Source organism: Natator depressus, chromosome 1 (assembly GCF_965152275.1).
Source record: "Natator depressus isolate rNatDep1 chromosome 1, rNatDep2.hap1, whole genome shotgun sequence".
In the NCBI taxonomy this organism is placed as follows: domain Eukaryota; kingdom Metazoa; phylum Chordata; order Testudines; family Cheloniidae; genus Natator; species Natator depressus.
The window spans coordinates 328,316,761-328,339,782 of record NC_134234.1 but is presented as its reverse complement, the minus strand read 5'-3'; the positions used below and the strand labels follow the sequence as shown (position 1 = coordinate 328,339,782).

The 23,022-nt window shown below is 39.4% G+C and overlaps 1 protein-coding gene across 5 annotated transcripts in view; it reads left to right on the top strand.

Moving 5' to 3' along the window:
- PCLO (piccolo presynaptic cytomatrix protein) overlaps nucleotides 1-23,022 on the top strand; it is a 522,276-nt gene that overhangs the window by 449,860 nt on the left and 49,394 nt on the right. For 2 of the 5 annotated variants that reach the window (XM_074942561.1, XM_074942558.1), the window contains 3 exons: nucleotides 791-973; nucleotides 13,292-13,433; nucleotides 17,643-17,710. In XM_074942561.1, the coding sequence (XP_074798662.1) occupies nucleotides 791-973; nucleotides 13,292-13,433; nucleotides 17,643-17,710 (393 nt within the window). The remainder of the gene's footprint in view (nucleotides 1-790; nucleotides 974-13,291; nucleotides 13,434-17,642; nucleotides 17,711-23,022) is intronic. The other 3 variants (XM_074942562.1, XM_074942559.1, XM_074942563.1) reach the window with 3 other exon arrangements.

Below are 23,022 nucleotides of genomic sequence, written 5' to 3'. Positions count from 1 at the left end.
CAGAAAACAATCAGTGCATCTACACTGGAGGACAATGGTGGGGAGGATTTCAGGTTGAAAAAACAGTTGTTACTTAACAACATGACTCAATTTCCTATATTTGAAGCATGGCTGCTTATAAGTCTCTAACATTCCACTCTTTTGAAAGGCTTATTAAAGGCAACCTGCTCCGTACAACGTTTCAGATAAACTCGTATTCGTGAACAGTGGGACGACAATAAATACACCAGACTATTAACAAGGAACTTAGGTACTGAATAGAATTAATAATCTTATCATTCCACTCTCCTTGGGCTTTTCTAAGCCAATTGCTGTAGTAGTGGATTCAATTTCTTAGCTGCTTTATGCACAGATTGATTTAGGGCTAGAACAGGATTTATCTGGTAGCTGGAAATAGATTCACAAATGACAAACCTTGCATTCAGAATTCTAGGACTACAGAGTACAGTTCATTACGTTATTACTGGTTGAGGATTTAGTTTCTGCAAATTAAAACCTTCCAACTGTGGACTCCCTGTGTTTGTCTTCAGGGTTTGTTGGTGTGCCATAAACTCATTGTGGTATAAAACACAAAGGGGGGAAAAACTATTTTCCTTGTCCCACCATCATTAATAAAGAAACAGCCAGTTTTAACACCCTTTAATGCTGTGCATGTGGTGTCTCTTTGGTGTTTGAAAACCCTACTTATTTAAGTACAGAACAAAACACTTCTGTCTGCATGAATAACATTTAAGCTGGTTCCATCTGAGGATACATACTCTGGGTTTCCATTTCACCCACACTGCCACAGCAGCACATAAAAGCGGTCAGTCTAATCATGCCAGGAAGCAGCACAGACACAGCATAGCAGGAGTCCTCCCAATTCAAAGAACTCAGTCTGACAATCTGCCTCCACCAGCCAATGACAACAAAGACCAAAGCCAACTAGCCCTCAGAAAAGTGATGTCTGATGGACCAGTCAAGCCCGAAGGAGGTGAGCAGAAAGACATGGCCAAGAAACCAACCGAAGCCAAAATCCTTCTTGCCATGTCTACTGATTCATTGCAGAGTTTAATTATTTATTTACCCTCTGTAAAGTGCTGTAAATGTCAAAGCAAATCAAGACCTTTACTTGATCTTACCATAATTGTGTAAGTTCCTAACAAAACAATGTGCTAAGTAACGTGATAGAACAGTGATTTGTGCACTTCCATGCTGCTGGGGGACCTGCTCTTCTGTTGAAAAGTGGATTAACTGTGTTTACACTGCCTAATAAAATGCATGCCTTTAACCAGGTTTGCTTAAGCATGCTTTAACAATTCTTGTGTTATGATAAAATACTAATTGCACACTTCTGCTACTGGAATTCCAGCTAGGACATAGAGCCATTCTCCTCCCCCGACCCCATGTTGTTGTAAGTGCCAATGCATTACTTTCAATGCAGAGTTTTGCAAATACCAGTGGAAAGGAAAGGAATAAAGGAATAGTATCCTAGCAATATCTAAAGTAGAATATGTTCCTCTCTGTTGTGGGCAATTGTGCTATCAAACCTACATGTTAGGTGTGCTATCATCCACCTATCTACCACTGCTTCCTAACCAGAACTTCATCTGATGCAAATCAGCTAAATCCATTGTCTTTTGGAGCACTTCTCTGGTTTACATCTGCTGTGGAATTGGTCCAGATTATACTGCTTGAGTCTTAAACTATGTGGTGTCTGAGCGAAAGTAGATGGGTAGGACAGCTTTACTATTTTACCCCAGTGCAGAAGATAACAAAACCAAAAACTCTTATTTTGTTTCTAGTCCCCCATTTATTACCCTTCTGTTTTTATCTCAAATTTTCCATGGCTCCCTAGAATGGAAAGAGACTATTGAACAATTATTATTATTAATACTAATAGCAAGCAAAACCCAAAACATATGAAGGTTCTTCCACCAAATGGAATGTTTATATGGGGCATAAGAACATATTTAGTAGCAGGTTTCAGAGTAACAGCCGTGTTAGTCTGTATTCGCAAAAAGAAAAGGAGTACTTGTGGCACCTTAGAGACTAACCAATTTATTTGAGCATGAGCTTTCGTGAGCCACAGCTCACTTCATCGGATGCATATGCATCCGATGAAGTGAGCTGTGGCTCACGAAAGCTCATGCTCAAATAAATTGGTTAGTCTCTAAGGTGCCACAAGTACTCCTTTTCTTTTTATATTTAGTAGCACTATCCAGAGAATGGAGATTCCATTTTGTGGAGGCTTTTGGGATTTAGAAATTTATTTTCATTCCAATTTGGAATAAAACCTGAAAATTTCAAAATTCTCTGCAAAGGAAAAGTCCCAAAAACATTTTGTTTGGGGTTGTTTGGACTTTTTAAATTTTTATATTATATTATATATTCTACTGAAAGAAATTGAAATGAAAAGGCATTTTAATATGAAAAATCAAAACCTTTTGTTCCTAAAATGTTGAAACAAGATGCTTTAAGCATCGGCTCAACTTTTTCCCCTCTAAAACACAATTTTGGCAAAATCAACATAATTTTATTAAGTCTTTTGGTTTTTGATGGAACTACAATTTCTCATGGAAAATGGTCCCATTGAAGATTTTCTGAACAGCTTCAATATTTAGCCAACCTTCCTTGATTGGGAAATCTCGTCAGAATATATTCTCTCTTGATAGGTCTAGCACTTCCTAAGAGATGTGTGAACTGAGCTAGGATGCAGGAACTCATGAGTTCTAACTGTTTTTTATTCAGAATTAGCATTAACTATATATTTTATTCAACAAATTTTTGCATCATTGTCGTGTTCTCCAGATCATTCCCTGTCCTCAAATTTGTTTGATCAAAATTATTTGCCAATCACTCTTCTGTAACTCATTCATGGCAGATAATTTTGAATATTTGATTTTCAAGCTGTTTTGATTGACCTTTTACCAAGCTCTGGAATGTGAATGACTTATATAGCAAAAATAAAATGAAGTTATAGAGATATGCACAAAATAAATTAGTCCGTTGACTTGATATAAATAGCCTTTTCAAAGTATAGAATATGTTTTTCTTGGTCCAAAAAGCAACCCATGCACTTTCAGTCTCAATGACTTTTACTTTAGATAAATGGAAACAACAAAGTAAGGAAGAACAATAGCAAAGTCTGCATGACACGATGGAAGAACACAGTATGAGCTTTACATGTGAGATGCTGTATCAGTTCTGCCACACAAAAATGGCAGCAGCTCATACAGACAGCAGACTCCTATGAAGTTAGAAGTACAGAACCCAGAAAATAAACTCACAGTGGTTACCTAACTTCATAGGTGATACAAGATAGTTGGTCACTTCTCAGTGCTCATGCTGTTGTACAGGGAGCTCAAGCAGAATGAAGTGGCCTCTCTGCATGTAGCTCACTTCTTTACACAACAATTCTGCTGCCAATGGTCTTGCACGACTGCAGAGAAGGTGATTGGCTTTGCCCTGAAATGCAACAGGCTTCTTGATTCTGTCATTGCATAAAAATGTTGCACAGTTAGCTGACTGATTGGTGTTAAAGATGCAGAGGAGGACGTTTTGTAGGCTCAGGAAGACTCTTTTATATCTTTCAAAGGTGCCTGCATTGCATGAAAGTAAAAGTTGCAGAAGCTGAGTAGAGGATTCGAGCTATAAACTTCATAATAGCCAGCTGCGTATTGTCTATGTGCTTCCAAGCAGACACTACTGTGTATCCCATGGGAGAATGGTACATTAGCGTACTTGTTCTTATGAGAGAATGGCATACTAGTGGAGTTTAATGTCAAAAGGGCAATATGGACATGAAGTGAGATAAGACTGGTTTTAATTGAGTTTGCCTTCTTGCTTATGCTCAATTTCTTTTACCTGACACAAATAAGAAACTGCTGTGGAAAAAAAAAACGTAAGTAGTTTAGGGATATAAAACAAGGTAAAAGTGTTGTGTACTAAGCAGATATATATGCTACTGCATTGTAAACTTGGTTAGATATAAGTTAGTCAGCACAGTGTAATTGTGAGCCATTTACCAGAAGAAATGCAATATTCTGCAGTTCCTCTCAGTAGCTTTTATTTTACTGGCTTTGGCTAATTTGGAATGGAAATGCAACTGATTTTCTGGGTACTTCATATTGCTTGGACTGGATATGATTGTGTAGCGATTTAAATACCAGCTTAAGGGTCCTTCATATACAGAAGCATTGAATGTTTCTAACAGGCAATACCAGGTTTTCATTTCTTGCCATAGTTTGGGATGACTCCTTCACACTGTAAATAATTTACTGCCCAATAAAGCTGCTTTATGCCAAGCTTCTCTGGGCTCCTAATATCAGGGTAAATTAAATAAAGCTTTCTTATTGTGACAAACAACTAGTTTTCCAGAATCCTTCTGTCATTGTCAAAACAAGAACAGTTTGTCCCTGTTCTGTGCAGACAGCAATAATCTTAGGCTGTCTTTGGTTCCAGCCTGAGTACTGGCACCTTTTGCTGTTGCTAGTCTTGCTATTTTTTCTTCCACCATTTTAAAATGACAGGTAATTTCAGGAAATTGCTCAGAGTCTTTGTTCTATAACTTCTATTTCAAAAGTCTGTTAGACAGTGGCCTGAGCCCCAGGGAGCATCTGTGCTAGAACTAGATTGTTAAGATTGCTTTGTTGAGTAAAGAAACAACATTGCAGCACTTTTAGTAGGACACTATTCTGCCACCATTACTCACATTGTGGGAAGTCCCACTAAAATTTCACAAAATTATACATATAAAACATATGGTCAAATCAACACATAATGTAAAAATCAATATAAAAGGGCAGATATGTGGGAGTACTCATGGAGTAAAGTATTATCCAGAGTGAGGAAGGATGGCAGAATGGAACTCTTAGGGCTAAATTGCGGTATATCCCACTGATCAGTGTTTGTTGTGTGCCCCACCCCACCCCCCCATACTCAGTTCACAAAGAATGTGAGAGTTACAGATACAGAGCTTGTAGTAATTCATGCTTTTTGCTCTGGCAGGCCCTGGTTCTGTCTTTGGTGTTGGCCAAGATGATGTAATTTTGCCACAGCTCTGGGTTGAGGATACTTGGTGATGCATTGCTGCAGAAGGACAACCAGCTGGCATTCTTTCTCCTAAAGCTCTCTAGATACATTGGAGGAAGTAACACATTCCACCAGCTTGATCACCTGGTTGGCACATTTAGGATGGGAGGCAGAAATGTGGCTCCACTTAATTCCTACCCCCTCTTTCTTTGGTTGCTTGCTGAAGGAGCAAGTTGATAGAACCACCAGGTCCTCCAAAGCTCCAAATCTTGTGATGCACTCCTGATTTAGACACATTGTACTCCTTTTTAAGAGGCTCGGTTTTATTACCGGAATTCTTTGGAATGTGTCTTTACCATTCAGTTGGATTGTCTCTTGTCAAAGGCAATTGGTTGAATCCAAACTTGGTGGAGAGGGGAGGTGAGCAGGACTATGGAATCAATTATTTATGTGCCTGAAGTCTTTCTGAGGGTTATATATTGCAATTTTCCAGACGTTCTAAACAAGTCCAGGAGCCACTGTGCCTACCCCTTGAGTGAGAAATGAAATACTAGGACCACTGTGCTCTCTGGATCATAACACAGACGCTGGTTTCACTGGGCAACTTTAAGGGAGCAATGGTTTTTAATCTTATCTCAAACAGTGATGAGCAAACCTCAAAGGTTTAGAGAGTCATCCTGGGCATGTAAGAACAATAGAAGAACATAAGCATGGCCATACTAGGCCAGACCAATGGTCCATCTAGCCCAGTATCTTGTCTTCAGGCCAAGGCTAATGTCAGGTGTTTCACAGGGAATGAACTGAACAGGCAATCATCAAGTGATCTATTAATGATCATCCACTCCCAGCTTCTGGCAGTCAGGGGCTAGGGACATCCAGATTATGGGGTTGCATCCCTGACCATCTTGGCTCATTGCCACTGATAGACCTATTCTCTATGAACTTATCTAGTTCTTTTTGAACCCCAGTATAGTTTTGGCCTTCACAACATCCCCTGGCAATGAGTTCCACAGGTTGACTGTGTGTTGTGTGAAGAAGTACTTCCTTTTGTTTGTTTTAAACCTGCTGCCTATTAATTTCATTGGTCTTGTGTTATTAGAAGGAGTGAATAACACTTCCTTATTCACTTTCTCTACACCATTTCATGATTTTATGGACCTATTTTATATCCCCCTTAGTCATCTCTTTTCCAAGCTGGATAGTCCCAGTTTTATTAATCTCTCCTCATATGGAAACTATTCCAGATCCTTAATAATTTTTGATGCCCTTCTCTGTACCTTTTCAAATTCTAATATATATATAAAAGAATTTAAAAAGGTGCAGAGAAGGGCATCAAAATTATATATATATATATATTTATATACATATATATATATATATATATATATATATATATATATATATATATGGGGTACCCAGAACAGTAAACAGTATTTAAAGTGTGGGTGTACCACAGATTTATATAGAGGCACTATCATATTTTCTGTCTTATTATCGATCCCTTTCCTAATGATTCCTAATGTTCTGTTAGCTCTTTTGACTGCCACTGCACTTTGAGTGGTTGTTTTCAGAAAACTATCCACAATGACTCAAAAATCTTTCTTGCTAACAGCTAATTTAGATCCCATCATTTTATATGTACAGTTGGAATTATGTATTCCAATGTGCATTACTTTGCATTTATCAACACTGAATTTCATCTGCCATTTTGCTGTCTAGTCACCCAGTTTTGTTTGATCCCTTTGTAACTCGTCATAGTCCGCTCTTGACTTAATTATCTTGAGTAATGTTGTATCATTTACAAATTTTCCCACCTCACTATTTATCCCTTTTTCCAGCTCATTTATGAATATGTTGAACAGCACTGGTCCCAGTACAGACCCCTGCACACCACTATTTACCTCCCTCCATTGTGAAAACTGACCATTTATTCCTACCTTTGTTTTCTGTCTCTTAACCAGTTACCAGTCCATTAGAGGACCTTCCCTCTTATCCCATGACAGCTTAAGAGCCTTTCATGAGGGACATTGTCAAAGGCTTTCTGAAAGTCCAAGTACACTCTATCCACTGGATCTCCCTTGTCTAGATGTTTGTTGACCCCCCTCAAAGTATTCTAGCGGATTGGTGAGGCATGATTTCCCATTACAAATTCCATGTTCACTCTTCTCCAATAAATCATGTTAATCTCTTTATCTGATAATTCTGTTCTTTACTATGGTTTCAGCCAATTTACCTGGTACTGAAGTTAGGCTTACCAGCCTGTACTTGCCATTATTGCCTCTGTAGCCTTTTTTAAAAATTGGCATCACATTAGCTATCCTCCAGTCATCTAGTAAATGATTTAACATCTGATTTAAATGATGTTTTACATACCCCAGAGAGTAGTTCTGTAATTTCATATTTGAGTTTCTTCAGAACTCTTGGATGAATACCATTTGGTCCTGGTGACTTATTACTATTTAATTTATCAATTTGTACAAAAACCTCCTCTAACTGACACCTCAATCTGGGACAGTTCCTCAGATTGGTCACCTAAAAAGAATGGCTCAGGTGTGGGAACTTCCTTCACTTCTTCTACAGTGAAGACCGATGCAAAGAATTCATGTAGCTTCACTGCAATGGCCTTCCTTAAGTGCTCCTTTAGCACCTTGATCATCCAGTGGCCCCATTGGTTGTTTGGCAGGCTTCATACTTCTGATGTACTTAAAAAAATGTTGTTAGTTTTTGAGTTTTTGGCTAGTTACTCTTTCAATTCTTTTTTGGCCTGCCTAATTATACTTTTATACTTGAGATGCCAGAGTTTATGCTTCCTTCTATTTTCCTCAGTAGGATTTAGCTTCCAATTTTTAAAGGATCCCTTTTTGCCTCTAATTATTTCTTTTACTTCTTGTTTAGCCATGGTGGTACTTTTTTGGTCCTCTTACTTTTTTTTTTTTATTTGGGGTATACATTTAATTGGAGCCTCTGTTGTGGTGTTTTTAAAATGTTTCCATGCAGCTTGCAGGCATTTCACTTTTGTGACTATATCTTTTAATTTATGTTTAATTAGCTTCCTTATTTTTGTGTAGTTCCCATCTCTGACGTTAAATGCTATTGTGATGACTTCTTTGATGTTCCGTCCTCCCACGCCCACACACCCTGAAAATCCTAAATAATTATACAAGCTGCCCATACTTCTGTCTTTATTCTGCCAAACTGGGCTGAAAAATCTAGCAAGAATGGATTCTCTCATGAGGTTTCTGGTGCTTACTATTTGGGTTGCAACTTGTACAGGCTTTCTGGTGGCATTTTGGCACTTCAGCGTCTGGTCCTGCCAGTCATGTAAAAAGGAATAACAGTTGGGATGGAGGAAAAGATACTTTCTGCAATTTAGAACTCAGAAGAAGGTTCTTTTTGAGATAGCTATTATTTTTTCTGAATCAGTTGGCCCCACATTTAATCTCAAGTTCCCCTCTTGAAACAAACTGCTCATCCAGTCTAGATGAATGGCTGGGAAGTCTGGCGGTGTTTAGTAGTTTCCATTTCACTGTTGATTGATTTGACAGCACATGGCTGTAGGTGCTGTGTGAATTATCTCCCTTATACTTAGCTTAAAAAAAAACACATGCACATTTCTTTTCTGTAGTCTCAAGCCCCCTTCACTGGGAGATTTAGTAGTAGTATTTGGCTTCTTTTTTCCCCTTCTCATTGATTTTAAAATGGCATTATCCTTTAGTACGTTTGAGGCCTGGAACTCATGTTTCTCCAGTTATGGAGTCTGATTCTCTAACTGGCTCCATAAATACAAGTTTAACCCCACCCACCCCACCCTATCCTATGTGGAGACAACTAGTATTGTGTTAAGTTGTTTTTTTTATTTTGGAGAAGTGAGAAATATTCAATTTTCTTTGTCCTGCCATTGTTTTCTAAGGTAGGTATATAGAGATAGCTGCATGAATAGCTTGCTGTTGGCAGGAAAGTCTTCACTGGGATCCATTAATAGCACTGAATGCAGAAGACATATTGGTGGCACCTGTATATGTCTAATCCTTTTTCATGGAGGACTAGAAAGATTTTTTAAAAAGCCTGTGATGGAGGTGAAGGTTCACATGCCTAAATACTCTATTACTTTCCACTTTCTTAGTCTTAGGGTTTTTTTGGGTACAGCATGGACAGAAGCAGATGCAGAGGAAAGAATAACATTTCAGCCTAGAAGGCAATCAATAGTTATTCCAATCCCATTCATGCACAATTCATTAGAAGCCTTTCTATTAAAAATAAAATCTGGACATTTTCTTTATATAAACTCAAATGAAAAAGAGCAAACTGGTAGCAGTTCTGGTGCCATTAATTTCATGACGAATATCAGTCACTGGTGCCATGATGCTAGTGTTAACGAATCATCTTATTGCTGGCAATTAAATATATACTGAGACACCATTAGCCACTGCAGCTCAAAATTAGATAGAGAACAAGATGATAAGTTAACAGTAGAAGTTTATCAACCATCTGATCGGAATGGACCCCAAAATGAATGGCCAATAGCAGAAATCCAACCACTACCAAGGAGGAGACTAATATTACATCCTCTAATCCTCAGCCCCTACTTCGATCACTCCATGCAGTTGGACAGTTTTTCCAGTGCCCCTTACGGCCGTTGGCAGTGTCTTGGTTGCACTTCTTAGACTACTGTTTCTACCCAGTGCTCCAGCCTAAGTACCATTTTCTCACACGTTGCCTCACAGGAGTTTAGAATGTCATAGGACACAGAAATGGAAGGGATATTTTGGGTCATGAAGTCCAAATCATGCTGTTGCAGGCAACCCCATCATATAATCATGACATTGTTATCATCAGGAGTTGAACCCAAGATCTCTAGAGCTAACACATGAGCACAGCCAGTAGAGCAGGTTGAAAGTTTTCCATCAAAACTGTTTTTCCATGGGTTTTTGATTAAATGAAAATGTTCACAAAAAGTGTCTGCTTTCTGTGGAAAGATTCAAGATTTTGTTGAATAACTAAATGTTCTTGGTCAAAAACTGAAAACATTATGGCTGCAAACTTTCTGGTTTTTGGTTTTTCAATTAAAAGTCAAAACTTTTTGTGGGGAAAAAACAGATCTACTCTACAGCACTAGGTCACCATGCTGGCAACAGTGGCAGACTTATTCCCTTTGTGGATCAGAGACAAAATCCAGATATAAACCTAAACTTGGGCTCACCACATCTAATATTCAATTCCAGTAACAGAGTTGACGGGAAAGTAAATCAGTGTGGAAAAATGTAAAGTAGGGTAGAGTAAAGAATAGAAACTAAAAATACTGAATGCAAAATACACCCTCAAAGGACATTTTATTTCAAACGAGCACCAGGAAAGAAGTTTGGTGTTCCCAGAGAATAGAACTCTAACACTTTCAAAATGTAAGTAAAATCCAGGAGATAAATTCAGCTATTGAGTACAAATAGTCTTATGACAGCATTTAAGTACTTCATAAAGGAAAAATCAAAGCACAACTACAAAATGGGGAATAACTGGCTAGGTGGTAATACTGCTGAAAAGATTCTGGAGGCTTATAATGGATCATAAATTGAATGTGAGCTAACCATGTGATGCAGTTGCAAAAAAGCCTAATATCATTCCAGGATGTATTAACAGGAACGTTGTATATAAGACAGAGGAATTAATTGGCCCACTCTACTTGGCACTAGTAAGGCCTCAGCTGGAGTATTATGCCAAGTTTTGGGTGCCAGCCTTTAGGAAAGATGTGGACAAGTTGGAGAGAGTTTAGGAGAAAGCTACACAAATCACAAAAGAAAACCTGACCTGTGAAGAAAGGTTAAAAAACCTGGGCATATTCAGACTTGAGAAAAAAAGACTGAGGAGGGAGGGAACTGATAGTATTCATGTACATTAAGACTGTTTTAAAGAGGATGGTGAGCAATTGTTCTTCGTGTCCACTGAAGGTAGGATGAGAAGTAATGGGGTTAATCTGCAGCAAGGGAGATTTAGGCTAGACATTGGGAAAAACTTTCTAACTATAAGGATAGTTAAGCACTGGAATAGGCTTCCAAGGGAGGTTGTGGAATCCCCCTCACTGGAAGAAGAACAGATTAGACAAACACCTATCAGAATGGTCTGTATGTTCTTGGTCCTGCCTCAGCACAAGGTATGGACTAGATGACCTCTTAAGGTCTCTTCCAGCCATATATTTCTATGATTCTAAGGTTAGGTCTAAAGTTAGGTGAGGTCTTGTTTGGAATGCTGTGCTGAATTCTGTATTCCTACTACTACCCATAAGGAATAGAGGAAGAGGAGGTCCACTGGAGGACAAATTTAATGACTTGGGGACTCCAGGAACTAGTCTTTACAGACTAAACAAGGAAACTGGGAGCCATATCATTCCCCTCTGATTTAACAATGGACAAGCTGAGATGTGCACTAATGACCCTAACTGGCAAGTAACTCCATAATGAAGGAGCATCAACACCATCCCTCTGCACAGTCACCATTTTGGGTTTTTATGGGTTTTGTGGGGGCACGGCTGCTCAGATATGATGGCGTGAGGACGGAGCCAGTTTATGTGACATCATCCTATGGCACACCTATGCCGAAACAACCACTGGGATTAGTGCTGATCCTGCAAACAGTCTCAGAAATTAGATTAAGGGTGGCTCTGGTTCAGGCGTGAGCAAGGAGGAATCCAGATTGCTAGAAGTAGGAGGCCATGGTGTACAGTGGGGGGCTTGGCCTGAGATTTCTTCAGTTGCCCCACGAATCTCTGGAAATATATGCTTTTGGCAGGCCTTCTACTCCCTACACAATCCCTACACAATCCAGCTCCCTACACACATGAGTTGTCAGAAGTACCACAAATGACAGAGTTCCTAGTGTAATTTCACCTATCCGATGGGGTCTTCTTTGGCAGAGTATGTTATAGTGCTGTATCTGTCTTCTCTGGAAAAACAGAGGCTTTGGTGGGTATCTCACTGAGGCAGGCTTGATTTCGAAAGTTACCTGCTAATCGTCTCTTAAGAGTGATTATAATTTAAGTGCAAAGGGTCATGAAATACAGCTGAAAACCAGTGGGGTCTTAAAGGAACCTAGTAGTATTCAAATAGATGGACTGAGTGAATGAAAGCAGCTGATGGTAATAGCGTTTTAAAGAGTTACTGAATTTACAAGGGAAGAATCATTGTGGGAATATGAACTCATGGTTAGGACAGACCAATGATTCATGGTGCACTGTTTTCTTTTATTCCTATTTTCCAATGTTAATTATTAACCCATTTTCAAAATATATTTAGGGTGTCTTATTTAACTTTGGGTCACATTGCAAGGCAGTTTGCAGAAGCCTGCACCGGAAATAACACACACCAAGTCAAACATAAATATCATTAACTTATCTGGGTTCTGGGCTGTATTTGAAATTATTTGCTTTTAGATTTTTGACACATTTCATGTATAAATATAATCCCTTTGAATTCTTTGTCTTCAAGTTTTAAGGCTGACCAAGATGACAGCAAAACTTTACTAAAGTGAGAGCTTCTCGTACAAATGTTTCTATCCTCAGCATTATATCCATTCTACTAAAATAAGTGAAAAGTGCCATCCATAGCTATCTTTTCAAGAAAAAAAACCCTATATTAATTTTCCTGGGCAATTGTGTTATTCAGTGTGTGAACAGATATTGTTCATTGTTCTTTTATTAAGTGTAATGTCACAGTGTGTCATCTGTGTATATTTCTCAACTTGCCGAGGGCCAAATGCAGGACAATTAATTAGTTTGGAGTATCAAAAATAGTAAACCAAAATAAACCATGTAAAGCAAAAATAATTTCTTTAGAGTTGACATACAGTCACCACATGAAATTAGCCTAAGAAATAGAGGTTTAGCACCAGTTTACTAAATTGCTAAGTGCTGTGCTTAAAAACTCAAGGCATACCAAAGATATTCATGAGCAGTTGAGAAATGTAATGATATGATGTCTGAAGAGGAGGATGTTTCCGTACACAATTTGTGTGGGACTAGATGGTGTATCGATGGTACTTCCTTTGGATTCCCTGTACTGTATTAAAAGTCATCAAATTCAATGAAGGAATGTTTCATAAAGAATAACAGGAAGGCACATTGGGATTCTCATTGTAGGACTATCCTACTCACTTTGTCAAATGAATATGAAGTAAAGTAGAGCGTAAAGGTGTTTGCAGCATTTAATTGTGATGAATAGCGCATTCTGAACATTAATTACATTTATACCTTACAAGCTTTTCTGTAACCCATTATTCCTGCTCTGTACAGCAAGGTCTACCAACCACCGACCTACAGAAAGTTCTGTCTCCACGGGCTCGTCAGCCAGTAGTTTTGGCAGTGGATATAGCATGGATAGCGAAGGAAGCAGCAGCACCACAGGGGAGAACAATCTGTTTCCTATTCCAAGGATGTAAGGCTTTTTCTTTAATACACTGTATTGTCCTGACAGCACTATGTACATCACTTTGAGGCCTCAGGCTTCCTCATATGTCATTTCTTCCCAAGACTCGTTATACAATCTAACAGCTAATAGCATTTAACTGGATAGGACTCTCGTCAGAGTCCGTAACTGCATTTTCCAATGTTGCGCAATTAGAAATGTTCAAGCCCACTACACCTATGATTTTACAGAAAAAACTAATTGCTGTAATCCAGGAGCAACCTCATCCTCATCCCTTTTTGTGCACATTTGTAGAGATGGGCTTGAGACACAAAGCGCTGACGGAGAGCAGAACTTCTGCCAAATTTGGGGATGTTCAATTTGGGTTTTTAGTTTGGCCCCATTCTAGACACAGGTGCTAACAGCAAAATTCAGATCCAGATCTGGATCCAAACCTCCCCAAAATTTAGGAATTTGAATGGAGATTTTTGGTGCAGCCCCATGTCTGCATTATCGTAGTAGTTTGAGGAAGACTTCTTCATCATGTCCCTTCTCTTGCCAGTATAGGGGTATTCTCCACAGTCTAACAAGTTTCACCATCAGGAAGTTTATCCTTATTTTACAACACTAAGCTTTATTATTGTTAACCTTATCCATTACTTCTAATTATACCCCTTGTATCATGCTAGATAATTCCTCTCCCCTTCTGATGTTAACACTCTTCAGAAGGAAATAGATCAATTGTTTTCAGACTCTGTCTGGTCCATGAAACATTTGCCAATGGTCTTTGAAGAGCTAGCTGGTCACACCCTTGCTGGCTATGCATATTTACCCTATTCCCTGCAGCACCCAATTCCACCATTGTGTGGTACTAAGAGTCAGTTAATGCTGCTAGGAAGAGTACTGGCTATGGCTTGGCACTCTTTGGCCCTCTGCAGAGGGGAGTATAAAACATGGGGCTGTCTGAGACCTAACGGCAACATGATCGCCATTGCTAGAGAGGTGTGTGGATGCTGAGCACCTCTCTTCAGTAGAGAAACTCTGATTTCCTCCAGCTGTGACTCTGACTCCATATTTCTAAACCAGACCCACACTTTGCCAGTGCCAACGCTATCAGCCCAATACTGGCCCGGAACCACACTAATGTTTAATGAACCTTTTCAAGTAAATTTTCCTTTCCTGTGACTTTTCTGAGCACACTATTATCAGTTCTTGCTCTGCAGTCCTGAAATCTGATGCACAGGAGATGAAAGCAACTTTTATAAAGGTTCTTGAATTTATAAATGAAACAAAACCAATTTGTTCTCTCGAGTTTGTGACATTCCAAAGTGCTTATCCCTTGTTGAAATGTAGTGGAATGGCAAATGACTGTAACTTATTAGATGCTAAAAAGGAAAAGAGCTATCAATCTTATTTTTAAGTTTCCCCTTCAGCAACTTAGGGGAGGGGAGAAATGAGCTCAGGCTGTAAAGTTCCATCTGATTAATTTTTTATTGAATCTTTCACTCACCCTTGCTGTAGATTAAAACAAATTGTACTTCAGAGGAACAAAAATTATTTTTAATTGTATTTTACAACCTAGATGCATAATTAGTTTATAATGATTCCTAAAGATAAAATATAAGTTCATGACGTGTTAGGGAAGCCTGAGTTTTAAACCACTCTTATTTTGGGCCTAGTGGTGCTGCCCATTTGAATATCTAACTAAGAAAAAAATGTTAACAGTGATACTATGGGGATTATTTGATGAGGTAGGTAATTAGAAGCATGTCATTGCAGATGTTAGAAATTGTTACAAATGTCAAGGGAAATTAATAATTATATAACAATAGAAGAAACCATTTTATAAAATCACCACATTTGGTGGGTCATTTTTTGCATCTCTCATTATTAAAATGCCAGAGCTTGTATGAAACTTCTGAAAATTACCTATGTCACTCATACTAAACCCTGCTGGAGAATAGGGGCCAGATTCTTCATTGCCCAGTCCATTGTGTAGACTTTTACACCAGTGCAAAGTGGCAGGTGTGAAATGCTACTAAACTAGAATGGTAAATGACTACACAATTTGCAGGGAATCTGACCCTGGGTACTAATAATTCTCTACAGCATATTTGCCATACTTCATAAAGTATGAAAAAAGAAATACTTTGCTAGACAATTAAACTGAACTCAAAAATCTGTTTTGTATTTACTTTTTCCCTTCAGTTTTTTTTATTTTATCACAGAGAAGGACAACTTCCTACTGTAATGTGAAATTTAAGAGCCTGATCCTCAGCTGGTGTAGCTCAACACTGCTCCATTTGACTACAATGGAACAATGCCGATTTGCACCAGTTGAGGATCTGGCACCATATCTCTCTCTCATGGTATATTGTAAGGTTACCCATTGTAAATGGGAAGAGTCAATTCAAAATTGCAAAGTTTATTTTCTGGAGGATTGTAATCATGCCTCAAAGCTAGTTGCATCTTGCTAGAATAGTTAAGGAGTAAATTGAAATAAACAAAACAGGACCAGATACTGATCTCTGTTACACCTATGTAACAGAGATAAAAACCTGCCCATATTAACCAAGTGAATAGTAGAAATAACTCTTCTTCTAAATCAAAGGAATTTTATCACACTGGTTAGCTGTCAAGATCAGACCTAATTGACAAGATCAGGGTTACAGTGTCTCAATGATGAGTTGTTTATCATGCTCAATGAGTATGAAAGAACCTTCCCTTCCGAACCTGAACTGTAGTGTCACAACAGTTATTAAAGAAATACTGTGATTGAGCAAAAACTTGTCTTGCTGTACAAATCATAGTAATCTAATTTAAATATCTTGCCGAGGAGACCTCTTATGGTATAAGAGCACTGACTCATGAATGATGGGACCAAAAACTTAAAGAAACAAGGTGGGTGAGGTAATATTTTTTACTGGACCCACTTCTGTTAGTGAGAGAAACAATTTTCAAGCTTACACAGAGCTCTACTGCAGATCTGGGACATATAGCTAAATACAAGGTGAAACAGATTGTTTAGCATAAGTAGTTAATATATCTCATGCAAGGTGCAGAGGCCTGTTAACACCTCGCCAGTCATAGTGGGGGAAAGGGGCGGGGGGGAAGCTGGGGAAGAGGGGGGTTGTGTGTTATAGATTATTGTAATAGACCATAAATAGAGGTCAGATGTGAAGTGATTATTTTGTGAAAAGTGTTCACTCATGGCTGATACTGTGTTTTTGTCTTTTATATTTTTCTGTGTGTGTTCATTGGAGAGCGTAGTGATTGACTGGTTTCACCTACATAGTTGTTATTGGGGCATTTTTTCCCTCCTTTCTTTCCTCTGACCGGAGAGGTGTTAATGGGCTACTTCACCTTGAATGGTCCCTTGAAATACATGTTAACTAATTATGCTAAACTAATTATGCTAAAGAACCCTGTATTTAGCTGTGACACTCAGTACATTTCCCAGACCCGAAGAAGAGCACTGTGTAAACTTGCAAGCTTCTGTCTCTCTGCAACAGAAGTTGGTCCAATAAAAGATATTACCTCACCCACCTTGTCTCCCTAATATCCTGCAAGCAACATGACTGCAACAACACTGCATATGGCCAAAAGCTGTGATATACACTGGACCCTCGCTAGAACGCGTGTCTATATAGCGCGAATTCACATATAACGCAGTCACGGCCATGGATTCCAAATTTAATTACTTTAATTGCAATTCATTTTAACACAGTCCCCGCTATAACGCGGTCCCCGTGTTAATGCAGTACCACATCCCAAATCCCGCATTCTAGCGAGGGTCTGGTGTACTAGAATATACATGGGATAATGCTTGTGTAACTGAGATTAGTTTCTGGACCCGTGTTATTTATTTCACCTTTCCCCTTAACCATAATAGACTGTGGGGAGAGTAGAATTTGATCAAGTAACAAGGTTTCCAATTATGTGATTACAAGCTTCTGCAAAAAGAATGTAGCTTCTATGAAGTCTCTTCCAGTTGACAATGGGAGACTTGCTGTTTACAGACACAAGAATTTCTGCATGTCCAATCAGAATCTCTGAAAAGTTATTGCCTTTTCTGTTATTTATGAAAAATATTTGGCACACTTGAAGGATGTCAGGAAGTGATTGTTTCTTCTTTTTTTGGACTGTACCAATACTCTTTCTGTTTGAGGATTTCTTTTGTGCTTTGGTATCTTCTGTTCAAGACTTCATTGACAGTTACAAAACTGCTTTTTTCAACAGAGGGAAGATGGGCCAGAATGGACAAGAATCAGTAAAGCAGTCAGGAGTGGGATTAACTGATGCAGAAGGTAAAATGAAATACAAACAACATTACACAGTGGTGCCTGACAGTCTATACAAAAGAATAATTATTCTTTTAACTTTTCATGTTATTAAGTATTAGCTAAATCTGTTTTTGTATTACAGTCTTAAGGCCTGACTCTGAGGGCCCTTGCTACACCCTAGTAGTGTCAAGGGGCTTTAGTGTAAATGAGAATCAGAATGTATCTGTTAATTTAAGGTCATTAAATAGCCACATTGCAATGAATAAGACTTCCCACCCAGCAGTTCTCATTGCCTTTCATGCTACTGGAGTGAAAACAAATGCTTAATATAGTCTACAGAACTGATTCCATGCCCCCACTGAATTCAATAGAAAGACTTCAATGGACACTGAATCAGGCTCTTCTTAGTACCTTTCAGGCTACCCACTTATTATATGAAATGTAATATGAGGAGGCTCTATCCAACATTAAGTTAAAATAACCTCGTTATCCCTAGCCTGATTCTTGCTTGCATGTATATACCTGCCTCTGGAAATTTCCACTACATGCATCTGATGAAGTGGGTATTCACCCACGAAAGCTTATGCTCCGATACGTCTGTTAGTCTATAAGGTGCCACAGGATCTTTGCCGCTTTTAAAATAAAGAGACTATCTTAACCTCCAGCCTGACTGCTGGTCTTGTACCCAGATGAAGCTCCTTGAGAATATTCGTTTGATGGGGAAGATCTTGGATCTTTTTATTTAAATCTATGAGGAAAGTTAGTGTCCATGACAGTGAGGACAATGTGTCTATCTGTGGCCTGTGAGGTTTCCCGCACAGCTGTCCCAAAGTTGCTCAGGCCACAAATATAACACCCCCGCTAATCCTGCATGGGCATCTCTTCAGCAGATACCAACAGTAATATCTAAAATGGGTCATGGGTACACCAACAGAATGAACTATCAAAGAACAGCGTTGTTGGGAATTAGCAAGATAAAGCCAAGGTCCATAAAAGGGGGTGATTAGAATTAGAGCTGGTTGGAAGATGAGGCTTTTTTCTGTGGAAAAATCGTGTTTCTGGTGAAAAATAAAAATCACAAATATTTCCTCTAAAAACATATATTGCAGTTTTGAAATGCCTCTGCAGTGCCTTACAGGAATTGTAGTTTGGTTGTATCGTGCTCCCATTCTCCTCTCTAGGCCAGGCACCCTGGGCTGACTACATGATGCATAAACATCTCCCTTCTGGGTGAGAAGAGGAGTTGCACCCATCATGGCAGTCATAGTGCATCATGGGACATGACATCTACCTGGGGAGCATGGCCTATGTAGGAGAATGGGTGGATTAAGTTTTTGTGAAAAAAATTTAAGTCAAAGCCCCAATTTTTCATTGTAAGACAGTTTCAGTGGAAAATTTTTGACCAGCCCTAACTAGAGTGAGTCCGTGAAACTCATTTTCACTTGTGAGTATTAAGTCCCTACTTGAATCTGGGCCTGAAAGATTAGTACCCTGATCCCAGGTGCCACCCAGGATAAACACCAAAATCTGGAAAGTTGTGTTTCAGTGTGTTATGCATATTTTTTATTCTATAAACAATATTTTTAGAAGTGATTATATTACTATGATTGTAACTGGTGCTGCACAGCCTGCTAGGCTATTCTGTCAAGAGATTCCCACGCAAAAGATGTTTGCCCTTAAGACATTGAATCTTTCCATTTTTTAATTCCTGCATTGTTGGTTTTTAGTCATCCTGTGCACTGTTTCACTCTACGTGGTGATTAAAACTCAGAAGTTGAGTCTCCTCTCACTTACACTAGACTAAGGCTGTGTCTACACTATGGACCTTACCGCAGCACAGCTGTACTGCTGCAGCTGCACCGTTGTAAGGTTTCCTGTGTAGCCACTCTATGCTGATGGAAGAGAGCTCTCCCACGGGCATAATAAAACGAGTGGCGGTAGCTTTGTTGGCGGGAGGGAGTCTCTGTCCACACCGGTGCTTTTGTTTGTGAAACTTATGTCATCCTTGACCAACAAAAGTTTGCTGACAAAACTGCTCATGTAGACAAAGCCTCAGTATGGAGTAACTCCACTGAAGCCAAAAGAGTTATACTGGTGTGAGAGAAGTATCAGGCCCTTAGATGGGGCTGGAACCAATCTGATGAGTTCCATCTACTAGCACTCAGAGTAGTTCAGCAGTTTGGTGCAACAGTTCCAAAGGCAACTGTATCAAAATCGGCATTTCACATTTAAATATCTTTAAACGAATATAGGGATTTAAACTGAGAAAAGTGGTCTCATGTTTGGATTCTGTGCTACACCTCCTGAGTGACATAACCCGAAGATAAGAGGAGGAGCCAAAGATAGCTTTAGCCACCTTTGCACCACTTGATTTCTAGGCTGCCATAGAGAACAAAACACTTCCTGGCAAAAGTTAGGGCAGGCCTGGGAGCTGCTGTAACTCATGGCAGTCTGTCCTGAGTTGTCTATGGGCTCTGTGGCATTTCAGAATCCTTGTAGCACAGGGTACTATGACCACATCCATTATGGCCGGACTTGTGAGAAGAGGTAGTGTAGAGGTGTTTAAGTTGGCACTAAGCCGATCCTGCACTGGGAGCATTCTCTGTTGGCCCTTTGCCACTCATTTATAGTGACCTAAGCAGCTGCTTTTATTTGTCAGGGTAAATTGAAACAAATGTGTAGATAATCTCCGCAAAAGAGACCACTAATTCATTAGAGAGGGGTTGAGGAAGCAGACTTCAGACATCAACTGATAGTGTGAAAAGGAGTGAGCTTACATTATAGCTGAAGGTGTTTTATTACCATTAATCAAAGATTTGATAATGATTAAACTGTCGGGTTCAACTGGGCAGCTACAGACACTTTGCCTGTGTGTGACTGGCATGTCTGGAACGAACAGTCCATGCAGGCAAAGATCTTGGTAGCCCTTTAAGTGGTAATATTTTACAAACATATTTTTGGCCCACATTTTCTTCAGGGTGTTACACTTTTCTTCAGCATTAGCCATGCGTGTTGTCTTGCTCCACCTAATTTTTTTGTCTTGAGCAAACCTATTTATTATGTCTGAGGCTGGAAAATTCCACTCTCCTTTCAGCTTTTCTCTTGCTTGGTGTTTATCTATAGAGGCAACACAAGAGTTTCATATCCATGCCAGTGGGTTCCTGTGATTCTGAAAAGTTTTATCTCCACTGGGAGTTTGGAAATAGCCAGATTCATTGTGTAAATACTGAATTGTTCGGTATATGTAAGGAGATGAGAGAAGGAGAATGCATAACCCCCCTTACTAGCAAGAATGATCCCCAATTATCCCATGTGTCCTGAATTAAGGTTGTGTTTATTTTAGTTTAACAGAACTTTATCTATTGTTCGCTACAACCTAATGCCAGCTCCATATCTCTTTAGTAGCACATTGCCTGGCAACACACTCAGCCAGTGAAACACCAAAAGAGAAGTATTAGTTCAGAAAGCTCACTGCCCGATTATGCTGTGACAGCTGATTCCAGCAGTTTCTAAAATGTACCTCTCCAACGCATTATTAAGGATCTACAACCTATCCTGAAGGATGACCCAACACTCTCACAAATCTTGGGAGAAAGGCCAGTCCTTGCCTACAGACAGCCCCCCAACCTGAAGCGAATACTCACCAACAACCACATACCACACAACAGAACCACTAACCCAGGAACCTATCCTTGCAACAAAGCCCGTTGCCAACTGTGCCCACATATCTATTCAGGGAACACCATCACAGGGCCTAACAACATCAGCCACACTATCAGAGGCTCGTTCACCTGCACATCCACCAATGTGATATATGCCATCATGTGCCAGCAATGCCCCTCTGCCATGTACATTGGTCAAACTGGACAGTCTCTACGTAAAAGAATAAATGGACACAAATCAGATGTTAAGAATTATAACATTCATAAACCAGTCGGAGAACACTTCAATCTCTCTGGTCACGCAATCACAGACATGAGGGTCGCTATCTTAAAGCAAAAAAACTTCAAATCCAGACTCCAGCAAGAAACTGCTGAATTGGAATTCATTTGCAAATTGGATACTATTAATTTGGGCTTGAATAGAGACTGGGAGTGGCTAAGTCATTATGCAAGGTAGCCTATCTCCCCTTGTTTTTTTCCTACAACCCCCCCCCCCCCAAGACGTTCTGGTTAAACTTGGATTATTGCTGTGCACATTGTAAGATGAGCTATTGCCAGCAGGAGAGTGAGTTTGTGTGTGTGGTTTTTGGAGGGGGGTGTGTGTGGGGGGGGGGGTGAGAAAACCTGGATTAGTGCTGGAAATGACCCACCTTGATTATCATGCGCATTATAAAGAGAGGTTTCAAAGAGGGATGGGCTATTACCAGCAGGAGAGTGAGTTTGTATGTGTGTCTGTGTGTGGGGGGGGAAGGGTGAGAAAACCTGGATTTGTGCTGGAAATGGCCTTCCTTGATGATCACTTTAGATAAGCTGTTAGCAGCAGGACAGTGGGGTGGGAGGAAGTTTTGTTTCATGGTCTCTGTGTGTATATAATGTCTTCTGCAGTTTCCACGATATGCTATGCATCCGATGAAGTGAGCTGTAGCTCACGAAAGCTCATGCTCAAATAAACTGGTTAGTCTCTAAGGTGCCACAAGTACTCCTTTTCTTTTTTCTTTTTACGAATACAGACTAACACGGCTGTTACTCTGAAACCTCTTATAAATTGACTCTGTAAAGCCCAGCCTGTATGGAACTCCTTTTGATGGTAATGAGAGTTTCAATATATAAAGCACTTTCAGAAGAAGGTCCAGTGGCAGAGAGCTTAAGCTACGGCTGGAATGGTTTTGTACATAAGCACTGAAGTTCTGTCTAACTTCTCCATGGCAATTTTAGACTAGTATTCACAACTATCTATGCTATTAGCAGCAGCTATTGTGAGCTTATCTGATGGTGATATAATACCTGCACTATTTGCTGCCTTCCAAAATGTCTCAAGAATCGCAGGTATGTCAAACCATTGCTAATGCCTTTTTTTTTTTTTAAATCATGGTCTGGTCTTGCAAGTATTTTTCTTTAATCAATAGAAGTTTATAGTTACTGTCCATATGACAATTGATTTGACCATAATGGATATTGATCCAAGACATTACAGAGAAAACGAGCCAACCTGAAGTGTTACCGATACTATCTAGCTGTGATTGAATAGATATTTTTAGTTTTTAAATTCATCTCCAGGAGTGCCGTGCAAGAGAAAATTGCCAAACCCTTTTAAGATCTTGCTTCAAGAGCCCGATGAGTCAAGAGATAGTGTTCTTTTTAATAGTAGTAGGCTACGGGCTTTATGGGCTTATT